This window comes from Pseudophryne corroboree, chromosome 6, assembly GCF_028390025.1.
Source record: "Pseudophryne corroboree isolate aPseCor3 chromosome 6, aPseCor3.hap2, whole genome shotgun sequence".
NCBI lineage: Eukaryota > Metazoa > Chordata > Amphibia > Anura > Myobatrachidae > Pseudophryne > Pseudophryne corroboree.
Window position 1 is genome coordinate 576,917,289 of NC_086449.1, and position 24,256 is coordinate 576,941,544.

The 24,256-nt window shown below is 48.8% G+C and overlaps 1 protein-coding gene across 9 annotated transcripts in view; it reads left to right on the top strand.

Moving 5' to 3' along the window:
• Positions 1-24,256, top strand: part of BRD8 (bromodomain containing 8) — a 333,693-nt gene that overhangs the window by 83,788 nt on the left and 225,649 nt on the right. For 4 of the 9 annotated variants that reach the window (XM_063927886.1, XM_063927887.1, XM_063927893.1 and 1 more), the window contains exons 8-17: positions 6,395-6,531; positions 6,649-6,867; positions 6,988-7,120; positions 7,411-7,584; positions 8,494-8,759; positions 9,141-9,518; positions 9,591-9,678; positions 9,804-9,844; positions 21,284-21,504; positions 21,637-21,729. In XM_063927886.1, coding sequence (XP_063783956.1) covers positions 6,395-6,531; positions 6,649-6,867; positions 6,988-7,120; positions 7,411-7,584; positions 8,494-8,759; positions 9,141-9,518; positions 9,591-9,678; positions 9,804-9,844; positions 21,284-21,504; positions 21,637-21,729 — 1,750 coding nt within the window. The remainder of the gene's footprint in view (positions 1-6,394; positions 6,532-6,648; positions 6,868-6,987; positions 7,121-7,410; positions 7,585-8,493; positions 8,760-9,140; positions 9,519-9,590; positions 9,679-9,803; positions 9,845-21,283; positions 21,505-21,636; positions 21,730-24,256) is intronic. The other 5 variants (XM_063927888.1, XM_063927891.1, XM_063927889.1 and 2 more) reach the window with 4 other exon arrangements.

The window sequence follows — 24,256 nt, forward strand, 5'->3', positions numbered from 1 at the left end:
ACAGGGTCAGCACAGGGGCCAGAACAGTTCGGATTGGGCCAAACAGGATAAACGATAAAATAACAGCAGTCCGGTATGCACACGGTAAATCACACTGTAGTTAATGGAGTGCAACCCAGAGATATGGGACGCAGACTCCAGAGTTAGGAGTGCAGGTGTAGCAATGTTAGGATAGTAGCCTGCCAGGCACGTGAGTATCGTTGTGGAGTGGGGGAGATTATAATCCCAGCATCTCCCGTCATACAACAATTAAGCCCAGGAGAGAGAGAGAGAGGCCACTTATATTAGATGCAAGGGGAAGCTTTCAGCCGTGACACAGTCCTTCCAGTATATATTAAGCCCAGGAGGGAGAGAGAGAGGAAGCCCCAGCCGCAGCTTGCTCAGCTGCACGGCTCCACAGGAGGGGAAGGATTGCAGGGCTGAGGGAAAATGGCGGCTTCGCGGGCTTTTACCCGCGCACTCAGCTGCCTGGTTTACCGCTGTAAGGCTCCGGATTAGCACCCCACGGCTGCACTCACAAGGGCCTCCTCCATCTCAGCTCCCCGCCCGGAGGAGCGATTCACAGCCGCCACCGGAAGCGCAGCCACGCGCCGTCCCAGGAGCCCCAGCGACGTCAGGCAGAGAAGCAGGGAGCCGGGCCAGCACACTGGAGGGGACTCAGGAGCCGCACCGCGCCGTACACCAGACTCGCGTTAGCAGCAACAGGGGCACCACTCGTTCCAACGTCTGCAGGTAGATCACAGAAGCTACGGGTTAGGGTAAAACGGATGGATTTACAGGATGGTAGTGGAGAGCTGAGACTGCACGCAGCTACTCCATGCCGATCCAAGCCACGCCCCCCCAACCCACTGACATTTTTAGAATGTCGACATACCACGACCTGCATGGCCAATCTGGAGCCACTAGGATTACTGCTATCCGTTGATCCTGAATGTGCTTGAGTACCTGAGGCAACATTGGGGTCGAAAGGAAATAGATATGCTAGATAAAAATCCCACGGGGCCATCATGGCACCCACCACGAAAGCCAGCTGGTCCCTGGATCTCACACAAAACTGTGGCACCTTGAAGTTATGTCGAGAGGCCATGAGATCCACCTGTAGAAGGCCCCACTTCCGAACTAACTGCTGGAAGAACTCTGGATTGAAAGACCACTCCCCCAGGAGAAACATGTCCAGCTGAGGACGTGCACATCCCAAATTTCCACCCCAGGTATGAACACCGATGATAATGTTGGAACAAAGGTCTCTGCCTAGGAAAGGATTTGGACTGCTTCCGTCATCGCTGCAGTGCTCTTTGTGCCACCCTGATGATTTACATATGCCACTGCCGTGGCATTGTCCAACTAAGTACTAACTGGCTCGCCAGGATGGACTGGGCACCCAAGAGAGCCAGAAAAGATGGTTCTGAGCTCGAGCACATTCATTGGAAGAGTCATCTCTGACTGTGACCAAAGGCCTTGAAGTCGAAGGTATAATGTCACAGCACCCTGACCTAGGAGACTCGCGTCAGTGGTCACAATGACCCAGTCCAGAGTGACCAAGGATCGTCCCTGGAGGAGGAGATCTGAAACCAGCTACCAATGGAAAGATTGACAAGTGTCGACAACAAGAAACTGAGAGGAAAGGGATGCTGAGCACCCTGTCCAATTTTAGAGATTTTTCCACTGGAATTCCCATGAGTGGAAACTTGCATACTGAATGGTCTCGAAGGTGGAGAACATTCTTGCCCAACAATTTCATGTACAGCAAGATTGGCGGAAAAGGCACTGGCAGTACCGTCGTGATCAAGTACTGTAGAGTCTGTGCTTTGGACTCCAGTAAGAAAGCTTGCTGGACAGAGGTGTCGGAAACCACCCCTAGAAACTGAAGACACTGACCAGGTATTAGGTTAGACTTCATGAAATTCAGGGTCTAGCCATGACCCTGAAGAACTTGAACTGTGCGATCTAGGTGCTCTTTGTAAATGTGAAGCAGAATTGGCCTTCACAAGCTGATCATCTAAATAACGTCAGTGATCACTCTGAGACGAAAAAAAAGTGCGTCACAGGGACGCCTCACTTTTAAAAATTGGGGTCCTACCTGTCCTTTTCTGGGTCCCATTGGAATAAAGTTTCTTATTAATCTTATTACTGATTCAAATATAAAAACACAGCCTTGATTTGGACACTACAAAAGTGTAGCGGGAGAGGGGAGGGGGAGGGGATGGGGGAGGTAACAATGCTGCTGGGCTGTGTAGCATACAGGACACTCTGCACCAGAGCTGTAACTAGACATTTTGGTTCCCTTGTAGCAGAAAGTGAATTGGTGCTCACCCTCCTACATTGCAAAGCATAGACGGTGCGCGCCGAAGGCGCACGGCAAAAATTTAAGGGCGTGGCCACATAATACTGCCAATTCACATTACGCCACACAGTAGTGTCGTTTATACACATTGCACCAGGTAGGATCTCCTATACACATTGCGCCAGGTAGAGCACGGTAAACACATTGCACCAGGTAGAGCAAGTTATACACTTTGCACCAGGCGGAGCACGTTGTACACTTTGCGCCAGGCGGAGCACGTTGTACACTTTGCGCCAGGCGGAGCGCGTTGTACACTTTGCACTAGGCGGAGCGCTTAGACACATTGCAGCCACCACCTCAGACCCCCTGTGTGTATGCCCATGTCGGGCTGCTGTTCCGGGTACACACTAGGTGATGACGCTCATAAAGCACATCGCCTAGTGTGTACCCACCTTAAGACCAGGCCTCCCACTACACTGTCAATCCACACTGGTCCAACCTGTCACACTGACATTCCATACCAAGCATCCTGCCACATCATGACACCAGACTGCCCCAACCACCATGACACCAGATTGCTAGTCAGTGGCCCCGCCAGACTCATCATTACACCAGCTTCTGTTCCCCTATCCACATTATTACATCACCCTCCCTCCCTATGACGCAGTAATGAGCCAGGCGACAAGGAGCAGACAAAGTTGCAGAGGAGCCGCTGCCCCGCTCACTGTCCCGGCTGCCAGGCTGTGTGGTGAGCGCCTCTCCTCCGCCGCTTGCAGCGTCTACACCAAATCCCGCAGCAGCGCCCAGACGGGTGAGGACAGGGAGGAGGAGGGCTCACACACTAACTGCGCCCACCGGGATCTCGAGTGCTCAGTCCATTGCAGTGCAGCGTGTCCTCCCATTTAAATTCAACCCTGTAATCCTGGGAGTCCACCCTGCAGCCGGCACAGAGGGAGCTGCAGAATGCCCGAGGCCGAGGATCCTGTCACCCGGAGTCCATGGAGGAGGATGTCCAATGCAAATTCAAACTGCAGAGCGGTACATTGTGTGCCAGCAGGAAGAGAAGTTAGGACGGAGGCTGCGGCGGCGATTGGATGACCAGCAGTAATTGGTTGGGGACACTGCCGGCAATGATTGGTTGAAGAGACGGGTGATGCTGCCCGCAGTGATTGGTAGGGGAGTCACAGCGCGTCCCGCAGGACCCCCTCATTTTTCAAAACTGAGTCCCCCACTGCCTATAACGCGCTATAGCGCGTTTTTGCGATCACTGAACGTATGATACCTTCCTTCCGTAGCAAGCTCGCTATTACTGATATGATCTTGGTGAAAACGTGCGGAGCCGTTGCTATACAAAATGCAAGTGCCTGGAATTGCTGGTGATCGGATCCGACTGAGGAGAGAATGTTCCCTGACATCCAGTGAGGTCAAACATTTTTTGGCCTTCGTGCTGTGGATGACTAGAGAGATTCTGCAAAGATTCAATATCTGCTGGAATGAGCCAACATTCCGAGAGGAGAGAATTGATAGCCTTGTCCAGTGCCAGCCTCTTCTCCGCATCCCGTGCAAGAGCCGTGGCGAAAAACCGCTATGCTGGCCCTCTGAGGTTGATAATGTAACCTCTGGAAATGATGCCTAGCGCCCAGGCATCTGAAGACTACTCTACCCAACGGTCTTTGAACTGGAGCAACCGCCCCCAGACTGGTGACCAAACTGGGTGTGGAGGGACCACGTCCGGCTTTAGGCTTCTTCGAAACCTTAGTCCTGGAGTGCTGGTTGGTACCAGAAAATCTGTCCTTAGAAGCAAATCCTTTGCTGGGGAAGAAGCGACCACTGGCAGACTGACCTCTAGCGGATGCCCCACTCTAAAAGGAGTAGTGAAACGCTTGGAAACGCGGACCCTGCTGTTTAGGGGCACACTCTGGTAGAAAAGTGCTTTTCCCAGTGGTAGCCTGGGCAATAATTGTTTTCTGTTCTGGCCCAGAGAGAACGCCCCCACCAAATGGAACATTTTGATTCTGAACCTGCATTCCATTCAAGTAGACAAATGGCCCTTCAAGCCGAGATTGACATAGCTGAAACTCTGGGCACCGTCTTTGATGACCACATATACATATTCAGCTGCACCGCAAAGCTGTTCCGCCAAGTACGGTAGGGAGTCCGTGGACGAATCACTGAAGCCCTGTTATGAGTATGTCTGCCCAAGTCTCCTTAGCATGAGTCACCCATGCTTAGGCTGGTAAAGGTCAGGTAATGACCACTGAGCCTATAAAAATTTACTTGAGATTTGTTTTTTAATCAAACGGATCCTTAAAGGATGCCAAGTCTTGAACAAGAAAAGCCGTGTGTTTAGCTAAACGCCCCACTGCAGCTCCAACCATGGGAGATAGTTACCACTTGGACACATGATCCACTAGAAGCAGATCAAGTGCGCAAATTTACGAGGAACAGAAAACTTCTTATCTGGCGTCTTCCAGGCCTCCTCGATGATACTGGAAAGAGCTGAAGAAGCAGGGAAAGTAACGACTTTCCTGCTGAGATGCTTGAATGGACCCACAGCCTCCGCATGGAAATCCACGTCTGAACAGTCCAGAGAGTGGTGCACAGCAGCAATTAGATCTTCCACTCTGTGATTCGAAGACTCGTTCCTCACCCTATAGAATGCCAATCTCCTCAATTTCACCGCCTCCTCTTCCAAATCCAAAACGTCTAGCGGAGTACTGGAAGAAGTAAGTTGTGTATGCGCCTCCCGCAGCTGCAGATTTTCGAAAAAATGTTCCAAATAAGAATTAATTTTTTTTCAAACCCCGATGCCGTATGCTCCATGCTACGGAGCCAGGGTAGATCAGACACTGATTCGTGAGTTGCACCGCCAGGAAACACGCATCGAGGAACAGGCACAGCAGCTGTCCTAGCCTGATCCTCTTGCTAAAGTGCTACAAGCCTCACTTAGAGTGCCCATGCTGGCTCCTACATCTGCGTGACACTAGACCTCATCTGACATTTCGTGTACAATGCCCCAGAGTTCACTTGTGCACACGGTAATTAAATATTACACTAGGCACAAGTGAAAAACTAAGCCATAGTAAAGCTTTTTGCTTTGATAGTTTTGGCTTTGTACGTCATAGTTCCCACACGATGTCGCTACGTATAGCGGACGCAGGCGGAGTAAATCCCCAGATACAGGATGTAAATACACAGGACACTGAGCAACCGCACAATTCCCCAGAACAGCAAAGGTAATAATAGCACTACAGAATACAGATACTTAGCCGCCTTGAGAGTCTAACAGCTGCAAAGGAAAGGAGTGGAGAAGACCGTTGCTCCAGCCGACAATTCCAGCCTATAGGGCCATAGAGATCAGGAGTTCACTTCCTCACAACCTACCACCACTACAGCAATGCCTAGGGAAGGACAGCAGCTGCAGGCTCCAATGCACCCCTCCACCGCAAGCCCTCCGGCTCGTGGTGGAACTCACTCTGCTTCAATTGCTGCTACCACCCCTAAATGGGGAAAGCACTTTGCATAAGCTGCCTGTGTGGTGCGCACTGCTGCCTGCAGTAAAACCTGGCAAGATGGCGCAGCCATCTGTGACAGCGCTGCTGCCTGCAACCCTCTAAAAGGGTGAGAGCGCGCGCCCTGTCCCTGGGTCCAGGCCGAAGTGCTGTGTGGTGCTCCCCGCAATCAGTGCAGAAAATAAATCTAAGCTACAACAAGGGCTGCATAGACTGGCATTCTTGGGTTGTAGCGGGAGGAGCATACATTTTAAAGTTACAGGTTTAGTTCAAGTGCCGACTCCAGCCCCAGTCTGAAATCCACGTTCCAGTGTCCCCCAGCCATGCTGTCAGAGAAACACAGCCATAGCTTACTTTTTTAATTCATAGTGAAATCTATCTTTTGTTTCTGTGTTTAATACTTGACTTAAAATGAATGCAATGTCTTGTCTTTTGGCTTTTATATTTGTAGTGGGAAATATGCTTACAGGAAAAACGTCCATTATTTTTTAAGTGTACATTTTAATCTTCTGATTTTGTTTTTTTGATCTGATTTTGAGCTATCTACCAGTATTTAAAAATAAAATTAATTTTGCACTGCGTCACTTAATTCTTTCAGCCCGCCAGGCAGCGAAGAACATTCCTCGTCGAACTTCAAGTACAGTCAGTCGCTCTTCTATTGAATCTTCATCTCCAGGAGGAGAGTTTGGCTTGGGAGACCTGACACCAAGTAGCATTGAGGAGGGAAGTGTGGGGGTAAGTGCTCTATAAAAAATATAAACTTCAGTCTTTTGGGCTCCGTTCTTGAGATATATTTTTACTACAAGTAGTGTAGTCCTTGAAAATTTGATTCTGATTTTTTTTTCTTTACAGGTAAGTGTGGGGTCTTTAACAAGCACCACAGTCTCTTCCTTCATTGGCATTCCTGACACCCCTCCTCCTCCTTCTGCCCCCTTGGAGTCCCTGTTGACCCCTATGATGGATGACTCTCCCCAGAAAAAGATGGTGGGACAGAAAGCAACTCCACCCCCCTCCCCGCTGTTATCGGAGCTCCTGAAGAAAGGCAGTCTGTTGCCCTCGAGTCCCCGGCTGGTATGGAACCCCACCCTGGTCCTCACGGAGGGTGCCCCAACACTACCCATAGTTTTGCCGAGGGAGGAAATTCTGCTTATAGTCAAGTTTCTTGCCATATCTGTTTCTTTTTTTTAACAGGTCAGTGAGAGTGAAATGACTTTAACATCTACTCAAATTACCACTTCTGGTGTCTTAATGGATGTTGGAGTCCTCCCAAGTCTTCATGGAGGTGAGCTGCACCCTGTTGCAGGCACAATTCCAGCGGCTTCAGGTATGCAACCTAAATATACTTGTGGCAAATAAAATAAAAAAAAATAGGCCCCAGATATCAAGATAAAGGTTTGTCTGCCTCATAAGGTCTATTACATCTTTCTCAACCCTCTTTTTGTTCCGTTGATCCCTTTCTCTCTTGATCCTTGCCTCTCATGTTTGGTTACATCAATTCTGTTTCCTTTGTATTATACTTTTTTTTTCTTTCTTGCCCTTTTTTTATTCTATTACCTTTTCCAATCTCTGGCCTCCTCCTTGTTCTGTTGTCCCTTCCTGTTCTTGCCCTGATAGGTGCTCCCACTCTGTGCCGGCTTCTAGAAGCTGGTCCTGCACACTTCGCTCCATCTCTCGCTTCCTTCTCTGCTGCTACAAGTGAATCTCTGTCTAAATCTTTGCTGACCCCTATAGAGTCCCAGGCCACCATTATTATGATGTCAGCACTGCCAATGTCTGCAGCTGTCCCAGGTAACTTATGCCTTGGGCTTCATGCTTGCTTAATAACTTTGTTTAAACTGCTTTAATTTGAAATTACTTTGTGTGTTCTTAAATATGTTATTTCTGAGCAGTGCCAGATTAGGGCACGTTATATCTTTTTTGTTTTTACTGAAGTAAATTGTTATGCAGAGGACATCTAAGATAAAATTAGGACGATACAGTATCTCTGAAAAGACCAAAGGGGAGATGTATCAAAGCTTGGAGAGAGATAAAGTATCAACCATTCAGCTCCTATCAGTTTTAGTGGTATCTGCACACATTATGTGCTGCGGATACCGATTCTTCCCATTGTACTATTGTGGAGAAGTGTATGAGATGACTGGGGCGCTATACGCCCTAGTCATTATCAGCACTCCAATCTGTTAGTGTGCCTATGTGCCCAGTAAATGTATGAACGGTGAGTGGCACTGACCGTTCTGACAGCTGCAGCTATCCATTTTGGCAGCACTGTCCCTGGCTGCTGGAATATGCAGCCAGGGTCTGTGCATAGAAAAAAACATGAATAAGTCACTGGTGTGGCTGGGGGTTTTCAACCGGCGCACACGCAAAATCGATGTAGTGCCTGACACCGACAGAAGGGAGGGAGAGTTCACTTCGTCAAAGACATGTTTTAACATTCTCCCTCTTCGGCAAAATATATATTAATACATTCCGCCGATGCGAGGACTTGCTTTGTCACGCAAAATGTGGAATAATTGGGACAAATGGCCTTAATTATACATCTCTGCCTGTGTTTAAAAAATACTACTTAGGAGCTGATTGATGGGTCCTTGATCTCTCTCCAAGATATGATGCATGTCCCCCTGTTAAATTAATTTCTGAGAAGTGGAGAGTGGAAACTCTACATGATAATCAAAGTAGTCTAATTTAATCCTATAGTGACCCAGCAGGAAGACTCTGAATCTTCTTCAGATCCACACACCGTTACAGTGTCCATGGACAGCAGTGACATTTCCATGATCATAGATTCTATCAACAAAGAATGCCTTGCAAGTGGTGATGGAAGCTCGCAATCCAAGGCTGAGTCTTCAGAAAGCAAGGGAGATCTGGATCTGGCAGAGAAGATGGATATTGCTGTATCATATACGGGAGAGGAGTTAGATTTTGAAACTGTCGGGGACATAATTGCAATAATTGAGGACAAGGTAATGACATGTAATACATGTACCAAACATTTTTTTTTTTTTTTTTAAACATCCTCTTTCCAAAGAGAACAAGTAAACGCACATAAAATATCCTGTTAGGTTTACATGTTCTTTCAGAAGAGCAGAAACGTGGATAGGTTACTAATAGGATATGAAGCTGTGAGTTAATACTGCAAAACTATTTGGTTGAGGTGCTCTAGTTTAAGTATAATTGAAGAAATTCTATGGTTGGCCAACAAAAAGAATATTATCAATTCCCTGTTAATTATTCTGAACATGTTGATTGGGAATCTTATAGGGTTAAAGATTTGTGCATAATTTTCCAAATGCTGACTTTGTTAATCATACTGCATCTTAATCGTGCTTTAATTCTCTGAATAGGTGGATGACCATCCTGAAGTGCTGGATGTTGCTGCTGTTGAGGCAGCCCTATCTTTATGTGAAGAGAATGATGACCCCCAAGCACTTGGTGGGCCCTGGGATCAGGATGTACATGGGCATACAGCAAAACAAGAGACCCTTGCACAGTCTCTTATTCCGGGGCCCAAGGAGTCGGACACAATAATGAATATAATGGAGCTGACCGCTGATATAAAAACTGAACCTCCGGAAACTGAAGTGGAGCCTGCTCCATCAGAGGCTTCTTCCGTCAGTTCTCATTCATTGTTTCAGCTTGGACCTCCTGAAGAAACCGTGAGAGGGACCACTGTAGAAGAGCCAGTTAAAGAAGAGGAAACGGAACACCACTTGAAAACGGAGGTACTTTTTATATAAATAAGATTGCATTAGGATTTATGTGTGGTTACTTATCATTCTTCTGTTTGCTTTCAGGAACCACATTGTGAAACTTCTCAAAGTGAGACTTTTTCTAATGAAGAGGAAAAGGGAATGAGATCTGAGGAGAGCCCTGTGCTAATTGGTGCGCACTGAGAGAAAATGTATATACTAGGTTTGGAGTATCATTGAGATTAGACCAGAGTTATGTAAACATGAGCAGTGTGTAATTCACTATGCATGTTCTCATTGTCTTGCTCCCATTTCCAGATGCAATGAAATCGGAACCTCCATCTAGCAGTCAGAACAAGGTATGCTTGCTGTGCTATCATGTCCTATTTGCAAGATTGTAACTAGAATGAAATCTACATTAATATTTCTCTGACGTCCTAGTGGATGCTGGGGACTCCGTAAGGACCATGGGGAATAGACGGGCTCCGCAGGAGACTGGGCACTCTAAAAGAAAGATTAGGTACTATCTGGTGTGCACTGGCTCCTCCCTCTATGCCCCTCCTCCAGACCTCAGTTAGATTTCTGTGCCCGGCCCGAGCTGGATGCACACTAGGGGCTCTCCTGAGCTTCTAGAAAGAAAGTTTAAAATTAGTTTTTTTATTTTACAGTGAGTCCTGCTGGCAACAGGCTCACTGCAACGAGGGACTAAGGGGAGAAGAAGCGAACCTACCTGCTTGCAGCTAGCTTGGGCTTCTTAGGCTACTGGACACCATTAGCTCCAGAGGGATCGACCGCAGGACCCGTCCTTGGTGTTCGTTCCCGGAGCCGCGCCGCCGTCTCCCTTACAGAGCCAGAAGCATGAAGATGGTCCGGAAAATCGGCGGCAGAAGACTTCAGTCTTCACCAAGGTAGCGCACAGCACTGCAGCTGTGCGCCATTGCTCCTCATGCACACTTCACACTCCGGTCACTGAAAGTGCAGGGCGCTGGGGGGGGGGGCGCCCTGAGCAGCAATAAAAACACCTTGGCTGGCAAAATAATCACAATATATAGCCCCAGAGGCTATATATGTGATAATTACCCCTGCCAGATTCCATAAAAAAGCGGGAGAAAAGTCAGCGAAAAAGGGGCGGAGCTATCTCCCTCGGCACACTGGCGCCATTTTCTCTTCAGTGTAGCTGGAAGACAGCTCCCCAGGCTCTCCCCTGTAGTTTTCAGGCTCAAAGGGTTAAAAAGAGAGGGGGGGCACTAAATTTGGGCGCAATATTGTTTATACAAGCAGCTATAGGGGAAAATTCACTCAGTGATAGTGTTTATCCCTACAGTATATAGCGCTCTGGTTGCTGGCATACTCTCTCTCTGTCTCCCCAAAGGGCTGTGTGGGGTCCTGTCCTCAGTCAGAGCATTCCCTGTGTGTGTGCGGTGTGTCGGTACGGCTGTGTCGACATGTTTGATGAGGAGGCTTATGTGGAGGCGGAGCAGATGCTGAAAATGGGATGTCGCCGCCTGTGGGCCGACACCAGAGTGGATGGATAGGTGGAAGGTATTAACCGACAGTGTCAACTCCTTTCATAAAAGGCTGGATGACGTAACAGCTATGGGACAGCCGGCTTCTCAGCCCGCGCCTGCCCAGGTGTCTCAAAGGCCATCAGGGGCTCAAAAACGCCCGCTTCCTCAGATGGCAGACACAGATGTCGACACGGAGTCTGACTCCAGTGTCGACGAGGTTGAGACATATACAAAATCCACTAGGAACATCCGTTACATGATCTCGGCAATAAAAAATGTGTTACACATTTCTGACATTAACCCAAGTACCACTAAAAAAGGGTTTTATGTGTGGGGAGAAAAAGCAGGCAGTGTTTTGTTCCCCCATCAAATGAGTGAATGAAGTGTGAAAAAGCGTGGGTTCCCCCGATAAGAAACTGGTAATTTCTAAAAAGTTACTGGAGGCGTACCCTTTCCCGCCAGAGGATAAGTTACGCTGGGAGATATCCCCTAGGGTGGATAAAGCGCTCACACGTTTGTCAAAAAAGGTGGCACTGCCGTCTTAGGATACGGCCACTTTGAAGGTACCTGCTGATAAATAGCAGGAGGCTATCCTGAAGTCTGTATTTACACACTCAGGTTCTAGACTGAGACCTGCAGATAGTGCTGCTGCAGCGTGGTCTGTAACCCTTTCAAACAATAAGACGTCGTCTTATATATGAGGGATGCACAGAGGGATATTTTGCCGGCTGGCATCCAGAATTATTGCAATGTCCATTCTGTCAGGAGGGTATTAGAGACCCGACACTGGACAGGTGATGCTGACTTTAAAAGGCACATAGAGCCTTATAAGGGTGAGGAATTGTTTGGGGATGGTCTCTGGGACCTCGTATCAACAGCAACAGCTGGGATAAAAATTTTTACCTCGGGTTTCCTCACAGCCTAAGAAAAGCACTGTATTATCAGGTACAGTCCTTTCGGCTTCAGAAAAGCAAGCGGGTCAAAGGAAAAAGCTGCACCAGTCAGCCAGTTCCCAGAATCAAAACCCCGCTTCCTCTGAGTCCACCGCGTGACGCGGGGGCTCCACAGGCATAGCCAGGTACGGTGGGGGGCCGCCTCAAAAATTTCATCGATCAGTGGGCTCGCTCACAGGTGGATCCCTGGATCCTTCAAGTAGTATCTCAGGGGTACAAGCTGGAATTCGAGGCGTCTCCCCCCCGCCGTTTCCTCATCTGCCTTGCCGACAACTCCCTCAGGCAGGGAGGCTGTGCTAGAGGCAATTCACAAGCTGTATTCCCAGCAGGTGATAGTCAAGGTGCCCCTACTTCAACAAGGACGGGGTTACTATTCCACACTGGTTGTGGTACCGAAACCGGACGGTTCGGTGAGACCCATTTTAAATTTGGAATCCTTGAACACATACATTAAAAAATTCAAGTTCAAGATGGAATCGCTCAGGGCGGTTATTGCAAGCCTGGAGGAGGGGGATTACATGGTATCCCTGGACATCAAGGATGCTTACCTACATGTCCCCATTTACCATCCTCATCAGGAGTACCTCAGATTTGTGGTACAGGATTGCCATTACCAATTCCAAACACTGCCGTTTGGACCGTCCACGGCACCGAGGGTCTTTACCAAAGTAATGGCAGAAATGATGATACTCCTTCGAAAAAAGGGAGTTTTAATTATCCCGTACTTGGACGATCTCCTTATAAAGGCGAGGTCCAAGGAGCAGTTGTTGGTCGGAGTAGCACTATCTCGGGAAGTGCTACATCAGCACGGATGGATTCTATACGTTCCAAAGTCACAGCTGGTTCCTACCACACGCCTACTGTTCCTGGGGATGGTTCTGGACACAGAACAGAAAAAAGTGTTTCTCCCGCAGGAGAAAGCCAAGGAGCTGTCATCTCTAGTCAAAGACCTCCTGAAACCAAAACGGGTATCGGTGCATCACTGCACACGAGTCCTGGGAAAAATGGTAGCTTCTTACGAAGCAAAATTCCATTCGGCAGGTTCCATACAAGAACTTTTTAGTGGGACCTCTTGAACAAGTGGTCGGGATCGCATCTTCAGATGCATCGGCTGATAACCCTGTCTCCAAGGACCAGGGTATCTCTACTGTGGTGGCTGCAGAGTGCTCATCTTCAAGAGGGCCGCAGATTCGGCATACAGGACTGGGTCCTGGTAACCACGGATGCCAGCCTTCGAGGCTGGGGGGGCAGTCACACAGGGAAGAAACTTTCAAGGACTTTGGTCAAGTCAGGAGTCGTCCCTACACATAAATATTCTGGAACTAAGGGCCATTTACAATGCCCTAAGTCAGGCAAAACCCCTGCTTCAAAACCAGCCGGTACTGATCCAGTCAGACAACATCACGGCAGTCGCCCATGTAAACCGACAGGGCGGCACAAGAAGCTGGATGGCGATGGCAGAAGCCACAAGGATTCTCCGATGGACGGAAAATCACGTCTTAGCACTGTCAGCAGTGTTCATTCCGGGAGTGGACAACTGGGAAGCAGACTTCCTCAGCAGACACGACCGACACCCGGGAGAGTGGGGACTTCATCCAGAAGTCTTCCAACTGTTGGTAAACCGTTGGGAAAGGCCACAGGTGGACATGATGGCGTCCCGCCTAAACAAAAAACTAGATATTGCGCCAGGTCAAGGGACCCTCAGGCAATAGCTGTGGACGCGCTAGTGACACCGTGGGGGTACCAGTCGGTTTATGTATTCCCTCCTCTGCCTCTCATACCAAAGGTACTGAGAATAATAAGAATACGAGGAGTAAGAACGATACTCGTGGCTCCGGATGGGCCAAGAAGAGCTTGGTACCCAGAACTTCAAGAAATAATATCAGAGGACCCATGGCCTCTACCGCTCAGACAGGATCTGCTACAGCAGGGGCCCTGTCTGTTCCAAGACTTACCGCGGCTGCGTTGGACGGCATGGCGGTTGAATTCCGGATCCTAAAGCAAAAGGGCATTCCGGAGGAAGTCATTCCTACGCTGATAAAAGCCAGGATAGAAGTAACCGCAAACCATTATCACCATATTTGGCGAAAATATGTTGCGTGGTGTGAGGCCAGGAAGGCCCCAACAGAGGAATTTCAGCTGGGTCGTTTTCTGCACTTCCTACAGTCAGGAGTGACTATGGGCCTAAAATTGGGTTCCATTAAGGTCCAGATTTCGGCTCTGTCGATTTTCTTCCAGAAAGAACTGGCTTCACTGCCTGGAGTTCAGACATTTGTAAAGGGAGTGCTACATATTCAGCCCCTTTTTTGTGCCTTCTGTGGCACCTTGGGATCTCAACGTGGTGTTGAGTTTCTTAAAATCACATTGATTTGAGCCACTTGAAACTGTGGATTTGAAATATCTCACGTGGAAAGTGGTCATGTTATTGGCCTTGGCTTCGGCCAGGCGTGTATCAGAATTGGCGGCTTTGTCATGTAAAAGCCCTTATCTGATTTTCCATATGGATAGGGCAGAATTGAGGACTCGTCCCCAGTTTCTCCCTAAGGTGGTATCAGCTTTTCACTTGAACCAACCTATTGCAGTGCCTGCGGCTACTAGGGACTTGGAAGATTCCAAGTTACTGGACGTAGTCAGGGCCTTAAAAATTTATATTTCCAGGACGGCTGGGGTCAGGAAAACTGACTCGTTTTTTTTTTAATCCTGTAGGCACCCAACAAAATAGGTGCTCCTGCTTCTAAGCAGACTATTGCTCGCTGAAATTGTAGCACAATTCAGCTAGAGCATTCTGCGGCTGGATTGCCGCATCCTAAATCAGTAACAGCCCATTCCACGAGGAAAGTGGGCTCATCTTGGGCGGCTGCCCGAGTGGTCTCGGCTTTACAACTTTGTCGAGCTGCAACTTGGTGAGGGGCAAACACGTTTGCTAAATTCTACAAATTTGATACCCTGGCTGAGGAGGACCTGGAGTTCTCTCATTCGGTGCTGCAGAGTCATCCGCACTCTCCCGCCCGTTTGGGAGCTTTGGTATAATCCCCATGGTCCTTACGGAGTCCCCAGCATCCACTAGGACGTCAGAGAAAAATAGATTTACCGCACCGGTAAATCTATTTCTCGTAGTCCGTAGTGGATGCTGGGCGCCCATCCCAAGTGCGGATTGTCTGCAATACTTGTACATAGTTATTGCCTAACTAAAGGGTTATTGTTGAGCCATCTGTTGAGAGGCTCAGTTATATTTCATACTGTTAACTGGGTATAGTATCACGAGTTATACAGTGTGATTGGTGTGGCTGGTATGAGTCTTACCCGGGATTCAAAATCCTTCCTTATTGTGTCAGCTCTTCCGGGCACAGTATCCTAACTGAGGTCTGGAGGAGGGGCATAGAGGGAGGAGCCAGTGCACACCAGATAGTACCTAATCTTTCTTTTAGAGTGCCCAGTCTCCTGCGGAGCCCGTCTATTCCCCATGGTCCTTACGGAGTCCCCAGCATCCACTACGGACTACGAGAAATAGATTTACCGGTGAGTAAAATCTTATTTTCTCTGACGTCCTAGTGGATGCTGGGAACTCCGTAAGGACCATGGGGAATAGCGGCTCCGCAGGAGACTGGGCACAAAAGTAAAGCTTTAGGACTACCTGGTGTGCACTGGCTCCTCCCCCTATGACCCTCCTCCAAGCCTCAGTTAGATTTTTGTGCCCGGCCGAAGGGGAGAAGAAGCGAACCTGCCTGCTTGCAGCCAGCTTGGGCTTCTTAGGCTACTGGACACCATTAGCTCCAGAGGGACCGAACACAGGCCCAGCCTCGGAGTCCGGTCCCAGAGCCGCGCCGCCGGCCCCCTTACAGAGCCAGAAGCAAGAAGAGGTCCGGAAAAATCTGCGGCAGAAGACATCAGTCTTCAACAAGGTAGCGCACAGCACTGCAGCTGTGCGCCATTGCTCCTCAGGCACACTTCACACTCCGGTCACTGAGGGTGCAGGGCGCTAGGGGGGGGCGCCCTGAGCAGCAATGTAAAACACCTTGGCTGGCGAAAATACACCACATATAACCCCCAGGGCTATATGGATGTATTTTAACCCCTGCCAGAAATCACCAAAAAGCGGGAGAAAAGGCCGCCGAGAAGGGGGCGGAGCCTATCTCCTCAGCACACGGGCGCCATTTTCCATCACAGCTCCGCTGGAAGGACGTCTCCCTGACTCTCCCCTGCAGTCCTGCACTACAGAAAAGGGTAAAAAAGAGAGGGGGGGCACTAATTTGGCGCAGTTTGATAATAACAGCAGCTATAAAGGGAAAAGCACGTTATATAGTGGTATTCCTGTCTATATATAGCGCTCTGGTGTGTGCTGGCATACTCTCCCTCTGTCTCCCCAAAGGGCTAGTGGGGTCCTGTCCTCTATCAGAGCATTCCCTGTGTGTGTGCGGTGTGTCGGTACGATTGTGTCGACATGTTTGAGGAGGAAAATGAGATGGAGGCGGAGCAATTGCCTATAATAGAGTTGTCACCCCCTAGGGAGTCGACACCTGAGTGGATGAGCTTATGGAAGGAATTGCGTGACAATGTCAACTCTTTACGAAAGACAGTTGACGATATGAGACAGCCGGCTACTCAGCTTGTGCCTGTCCAGGGGTCTCAAACGCCATCAGGGGCTCTAAAACGCCCGTTACCTCAGATGGCAGACACAGACACGGATACTGACTCCAGTGTCGACGATGATGAGACAAATGTGACTTCCAGTAGGGCCACACGTTACATGATTGAGGCAATGAAAAATGTTTTGCATATTTCTGATAATACAAGTACCACTAAAAAGGGTATTATGTTTGGTGAGAAAAAACTGCCTGTAGTTTTTCCTGTATCCAAGGAATTAAATGAAGTGTGTGATGAGGCGTGGGTTTCCCCCGATAAAAAACTGATAATTCCTAAAAGGTTATTGGCATCATACCCTTTCCCGCCAGAGGATAGGGCACGTTGGGAAACACCCCCTAGGGTGGATAAAGCGCTCACACTCTTGTCTAAACAGGTGGCACTACCCTCTCCTGATACGGCCGCCCTAAAGGAACCTGCCGACAGAAAGCAGGAGAATATCCTAAAATGTATATACACTCACACGGGTGTTATACTGCGACCAGCAATCGCCTCAGCCTGGATGTGCAGTGCTGGGGTGGCGTGGTCGGATTCCCTGACTTAAAATATTGATACCCTAGATAGGGACAGTATATTACTGACTATAGAGCATTTAAAAGATGCATTTTTATATATGCGTGATGCGCAGAGGGATATTTGCCGACTGGCATCAAGAGTTAGCACGCTGTCCATTTCTGCAAGAAGAGGGTTATGGACGCAGCAGTGGTCAGGTGATGCGGATTCCAAAAGGCACACGGAAGTATTGCCTTATAAGGGGGAGGAGTTATTTTGGGTAGGTCTATCAGACCTGGTAGCCACGGCAACTGCTGGAAAATCCACATTTTTACCCCAGGTAGCCTCTCAACATAAGAAGACGCCGTATTATCAGGCGCAGTCCTTTCGGCCCCATAAGGGCTCCTCATTTCTGCCCCGTGGCAGAGGTAGAGGAAAAAGGCTGCAGCACACAGCCAGTTCCCAGGAACAGAAGCCCTCTCCCGCCTCCGCAAAGTCCTCAGCATGACGCTGGGGCTTTACAAGCGGACTCAGGCACGAGATGTCTCCCCCTCGCCGTTTTCTAAAGTCTGCTTTACCGACGTCTCCCTCAGACAGGGAGGCAGTTTTGCAAGCCATTCACAAGCTGTATTCCCAGCAGGTGATAATCAAGGTACCCCTCCTGCAACAGGGAAAGGGGTATTATTCCACACTGTTTGTGGTACCGAAGCCGGACGGCTCGGTGAGACCAATTTTAAATCTAAAATCCTTGAACACTTACATACAGAGGTTCAAATTCAAGATGGAGTCACTCAGAGCAGTGATTGCAAACCTGGAAGAGGGGGATTATATGGTGTCTCTGGACATCAAAGATGCTTACCTACATGTCCCAATTTACCCTTCTCACCAAGGGTACCTCAGGTTTGTGGTACAGAATTGTCACTATCAGTTTCAGACGCTGCCGTTTGGCTTGTCCACGGCACCCCGGGTCTTTACCAAGGTAATGGCCGAAATGATGATACTCCTTCGAAGGAAGGGAGTTTTAGTTATCCCTTACTTGGACGATCTCCTGATAAGGGCAAGATCCAGGGAACAGTTGGAAGTCGGGGTAGCACTATCTCAGATAGTGTTGCGGCAGCACGGTTGGATTCTCAATATTCCAAAATCGCAGCTGATCCCGACGACACGCCTTCTATTCCTAGGGATGATCCTGGACACAGTCCAGAAAAAGGTTTTTCTCCCGGAGGAGAAAGCCAGGGAGTTATCCGAGCTAGTCAGAAATCTCCTAAAACCAGGCCACAGTGCATCAATGCACAAGGGTCCTGGGAAAAATGGTGGCTTCCTACGAAGCAATCCCATTCGGCAGATTCCACGCAAGAACCTTCCAGTGGGATCTGCTAGACAAATGGTCCGGGTCGCATCTTCAGATGCATCAGCGGATAATCTTGTCACCAAAGACAAGGGTGTCTCTCCTGTGGTGGTTGCAGAGTGCTCATCTTCTAGAGGGCCGCAGATTCGGCATTCAGGACTGGGTCCTGGTGACCACGGATGCCAGCCTGAGAGGCTGGGGAGCAGTCACACAGGGAAGAAATTTCCAGGGCTTGTGGTCAAGCCTGGAGACATCACTTCACATAAATATCCTGGAGCTAAGGGCCATCTACAATGCTCTAAGCCTAGCAAGACCTCTGCTTCAAGGTCAGCCGGTGCTGATCCAGTCAGACAACATCACGGCAGTCGCCCACGTAAACAGACAGGGCGGCACAAGAAGCAGGAGGGCAATGGCAGAAGCTGCAAGGATTCTTCGCTGGGCGGAAAATCATGTGATAGCACTGTCAGCAGTGTTCATTCCGGGAGTGGACAACTGGGAAGCAGACTTCCTCAGCAGGCACGACCTCCACCCGGGAGAGTGGGGACTTATTTATTTATTTTATTTATTACCAGTTATTTATATAGCGCACACATATTCCGCAGCGCTTTACAGAGAATATTTGCTCATTCACATCAGTCCCTGCCCCAGTGGAGCTTACAATCTATGTTCCCTATCACATGTACACACATACACATACACAATCACACTAGGGTTAATTTTTGTTGGGAGCCAATTAACCTACCAGTATATTTTTGGATTGTGGGAGGAAACCGGAGTACCCGGAGGAAACCCACGCAAGTACGGGGAGAATATACAAACTCCACACAGTTAGGGCCATGGTGGGAATCAAACCCATGACCTCAGTGCTGTGAGGCAGTAATGCTAACCATTACACCATCCGTACGGGACTTCATCCAGAAGTCTTCCACATGATTGTGAACCGTTGGGAAAAACCAAAGGTGGACATGATGGCGTCCCGCCTCAACAAAAAACTAGACAGGTATTGCGCCAGGTCAAGGGACCCTCAGGCAATAGCTGTGGACGCTCTGGTAACACCATGGGTGTACCAGTCAGTGTATGTGTTCCCTCCTCTGCCTCTCATACCCAAGGTACTGAGAATTATAAGACGGAGAGGAGTAAGAACTATACTCGTGGCTCCGGATTGGCCAAGAAGGACTTGGTACCCGGAACTTCAAGAGATGCTCACAGAGGACCCGTGGCCTCTACCTCTAAGAAGGGACCTGCTCCAGCAGGGACCCTGTCTGTTCCAAGACTTACCGCGGCTGCGTTTGACGGCATGGCTGTTGAGCGCCGGATCCTGAAGGAAAAAGGCATTCCGGATGAAGTCATCCCTACCCTGATCAAAGCCAGGAAGGATGTAACCGCACAACATTATCACCGTATTTGGCGTAAATGTGGTGCGAGGCCAGGAAGGCCCCTACAGAGGAATTTCAACTGGGTCGTTTCCTGCATTTCCTGCAAACAGGACTGTCCATGGGCCTAAAATTAGGGTCCATTAAGGTTCAAATTTCGGCCCTGTCGATTTTCTTCCAGAAAGAACTGGCTTCAGTTCCTGAAGTTCAGACGTTTGTCAAGGGGGTACTGCATATACAGCCTCCTTTTGTGCCTCCAGTGGCACCTTGGGATCTCAATGTAGTTTTGGGGTTCCTAAAATCACATTGGTTTGAACCACTCACCACTGTGGACTTAAAATATCTCACATGGAAAGTGGTAATGCTGTTGGCCATGGCTTCGGCCAGGCGTGTGTCAGAATTGGCGGCTTTATCCTATAAAAGCCCTTACCTCATTTTTCATATGGACAGGGCAGAATTGAGGACTCGTCCTCAATTTCTCCCTAAGGTTATTTCAGCGTTTCACCTGAACCAGCCTATTGTGGTACCTGCGGCTACTAGGGACTTGGAGGACTCCAAGTTGCTGGATGTAGTCAGGGCCCTGAAAATATATGTTTCCAGGACGCCTGGAGTCAGAAAATCTGACTCGCTGTTTATCCTGTATGCACCCAACAAGCTGGGTGCTCCTGCTTCTCAGCAGACTATTGCTCGTTGGATTTGTAGTACAATTCAGCTTGCACATTCTGTGGCAGGCCTGCCACAGCCTAAATCTGTAATAGCCCATTCCACAAGGAAGGTGGGCTCATCTTGGGCGGCTGCCCGAGGGGTCTCGGCTTTACAACTTTGCCAAGCAGCTACTTGGTCAGGGGCAAACACGTTTGCTAAATTCTACAAATTTGATACCCTGGCTGAGGAGGACCTTGAGTTCTCTCATTCGGTGCTGCAGAGTCATCCGCACTCTCCCGCCCGTTTGGGAGCTTTGGTATAATCCCCATGGTCCTTACGGAGTTCCCAGCATCCACTAGGACGTCAGAGAAAATAAGAATTTACTTACCGAAAATTCTATTTCTCGTAGTCCGTAGTGGATGCTGGGCGCCCATCCCAAGTGCGGATTGTCTGCAATACTTGTACATAGTTGCTGTTACAAAAATCGGGTTTTTGTTGTTGTGAGCCATCTTTTCAGAGGCTCCGCTGTTATCATGCTGTTAACTGGGTTCAGATCACAGGTTGTTCGGTGTGATTGGTGTGGCTGGTATGAGTCTTACCCGGGATTCAAAATCCTTCCTTATTGTGTACGCTCGTCCGGGCACAGTATCCTAACTGAGGCTTGGAGGAGGGTCATAAGGGGAGGAGCCAGTGCACACCAGGTAGTCCTAAAGCTTTACTTTTGTGCCCAGTCTCCTGCGGAGCCGCTCTTCCCCATGGTCCTTACGGAGTTCCCAGCATCCACTACGGACTACGAGAAATAGAATTATCGGTAAGTAAATTCTTATTTTTTTCACAGGACTCTCAAGAAGAGGAGGAGGAAGATGATGATGATGTCACAAGTGACGTTGGCAGTCCAGATGAGCCCAAGGAAGAAGAAGCAGGGGAGGAATATTTGTCCGAGATGGATAATGAGCCACCAATCAGTGAGAGTGATGATGGGTACAGTATTCACAATGCCCAACTTCAGTCACACACACTTGCTGATTCTATTGCCAGTAGTCCAGCATCCTCCCAATTGTGAGTAACATTTGCTTGTTACATACTGTATGTGTTTATGAACATTATGAAGATATGCTGACATGATATGTGAGATCAGATGTATTTTATATTCTATTTAAAAAAACAAAATAAATGCTATTATAATTTCAGTTCGGTCTGCAGTGAAGACCAAGAGGCAATACAAGCTCAGAAAATATGGAAAAAAGCTATAATGTTGGTGTGGCGGGCAGCAGCCAATCACAGGTCTGTAATTATAATGCAGTTATAGTGGGGTGTAATAATGGATTCCGTTTAGTTTGCCGACTGTTGGGATCCCGGCAGTCAGGATACCGACGCCAGAATCTCGACAGCTGGCAGTGCCCCCAGCCGGAATACTTGCAAAACAGGACTATTCCCACTCTGTGGGTGTCCATGACACAGATAGAGTGGGAATAGGACCTGTGGTAAGCGCATTGAGCCTGCAAGGGGACTCTTTGCGCATGTCCCACTGCCGGCATTCTGGCAGGCGGGATGTCGCTGTCTGGATATGGACAGCGGCGTCCTGCCCGTCGGTAAATCATATGTATTCTGTAATAATAATAATGTGTCTATAACAAGGATGAAATTCATTCTTGGAGTTTCTCATTATTTCTTCTGTTGGCTTTCCTATTCGACATATTGTGCACTTTATTATTTTGTAATGTCAGTAAAATGTAGTTTCTCTAGCATCCATAAGGGATATTGGGGGAATCTAGTACAATGGGTATTGATGGGGTCCAAAGGTGCAATTTAAATTTCTTCAACTGGGTGTGCTGGCTCCTGCCCTCTATGCCCCCTCCCACAGGCCGTTTCATAAAACTATGATTTGTATTTATGATAAGATTATGGTAAGATTTTTTAATTCGGTCATTAAAGAACACAGGTTGGGAGGCTATCTGAACAAATAATCATCTTTTACCAAGTGAGAAATATCCTACAGTACTTACTGTACCTGGATATAGAGTTTAGCAGACGATATTTCCTTGTCGGATGCATGCTTTAGACTTCAATCCTCTCTCTGAGGACCCTGATTTTAAAAATGTGCCATACTTGATATAGGCAATCTAGTGCAGCTAGGTTAATGGCACTTCCATCATCCTACGTTTCTGCAAGTGTAATTTCTCCTTCATCCACCAGGGAACACTGGAGCTCAAGACACTGGGATATTGGGGGTCATTCCGAGTTGATCGCTAGCTGCATTTGTTTGCAGCGATCAGGCTAAAAAACGGCAGTTCTGCGCATGCGGGACGTACAGGCACAACGAACGATGTAGTTTCTCTAACGTCCTAGAGGATGCTGGGGACTCCGTAAGGACCATGGGGAACAGACGGGCTCCGCAGGAGACAGGGCACCCTAAGAAAGCTTTGGATTCTGGGTGTGCACTGGCTCCTCCCTCCATGTCCCTCCTCCAGACCCCAGTTTTACACTGTGCCCAGAGGAAGATGGGCGCACTGCAGGGAGCTCTCCTGAGTTCTTTGCATTAGAAAGCATTTTTGTTTGGATTTTTCTATTTTTACAGGGAGCACTGGTGGCAACAGGCACCCTGCATCGAGGGACTGGGGAGAGAGGAGCAGACCTACTTAAATGATAGGATCTGCTTCCTTGGCTACTGGACACCATTAGCTCCAGACGGGGTGAACACAGGTTCGTCCTGGGCGTCCACCCCGGGAGCCACGCCGCCGTTCTCCTCACAGAGCCAGAAGAACAGAAGCAAGAAGACGTCTCAGGCAGCAGAAGCCTTCAGCGGCTTCACTGAGGTAACGCACAGCACCGCAACTGTGCGTCATTGCTCCACACACCTCACACACTCCGGTCACTGTATGGGTGCAGGGGGGGCGCCCTGGGCAGCAATAATAACACCTCAAAACATGGCAAAAAGATATATACATGTACAGCTGGGCACTGTACATGTATATAAAAGAGCCCCCGCCATTTTTACACAAATTTGAGCGGGACCGAAGCCCGCCGCCGAGGGGGCGGGGCTTCTCCCTCAGCACTCACCAGCGCCATTTTTCTCTCCACAGAACGCTGAGGAAGCTCCCCGGAGACTCCCCTGCTTACACACGGTGAATGGGTGTTTAAAAGAGGGGGGGGGGGGCACATAATTGGCGGATAAGTTATTATACAGTGCTGCTGGGGGAAAAACATTTTGTGTTGGTCTCCAGGGTCATTGCGCTGGGGTGTGTGCTAGCATACTCTCTCTCTGTCTCCAAAGGGCCTTAAAGGGGATACTGTCTTCAGAAAAGAGTTTCCCTGTGTGTGTGTGTGTGTGTGTGTGAAGTGTGTCGGTACGTGTGTGTCGACATGTTTGACGAGGAAGGCTCGCTTAATGTGGAGGGGGAGTGTTTCAATGTCAGATCGCCGTCGGCAACTCTAACACCGGACTGGGTGGATATGCTGAATGTCTTAAATGCAAATGTGAATCTCCTGCATACAAGTTTAGACAAGCCTGAGGCTAGGGATCAGTCAGGTAGCTAGACCGTGCCTGTCCCTGTGGCGCCAGGACCTTCAGGGTCTCAAAAGCGCCCCATATCCCAGGTCGCTGACACAGATACCGACACAGATACGGACTCTAGTGTCGACTATGAGGATGCAAAATTACAGCCGAAGGTGGCAAAGGGTATTCGATACATAATTATTGCCATAAAAGAGGTTTTGCATATCACTGAGGAACCCCCTGTCCCTGACACGAGGGTTCACATGTATAAAGGGAAAAAGCCTGAGGTCACGTTTCCGTCCTCATTTGAGCTAA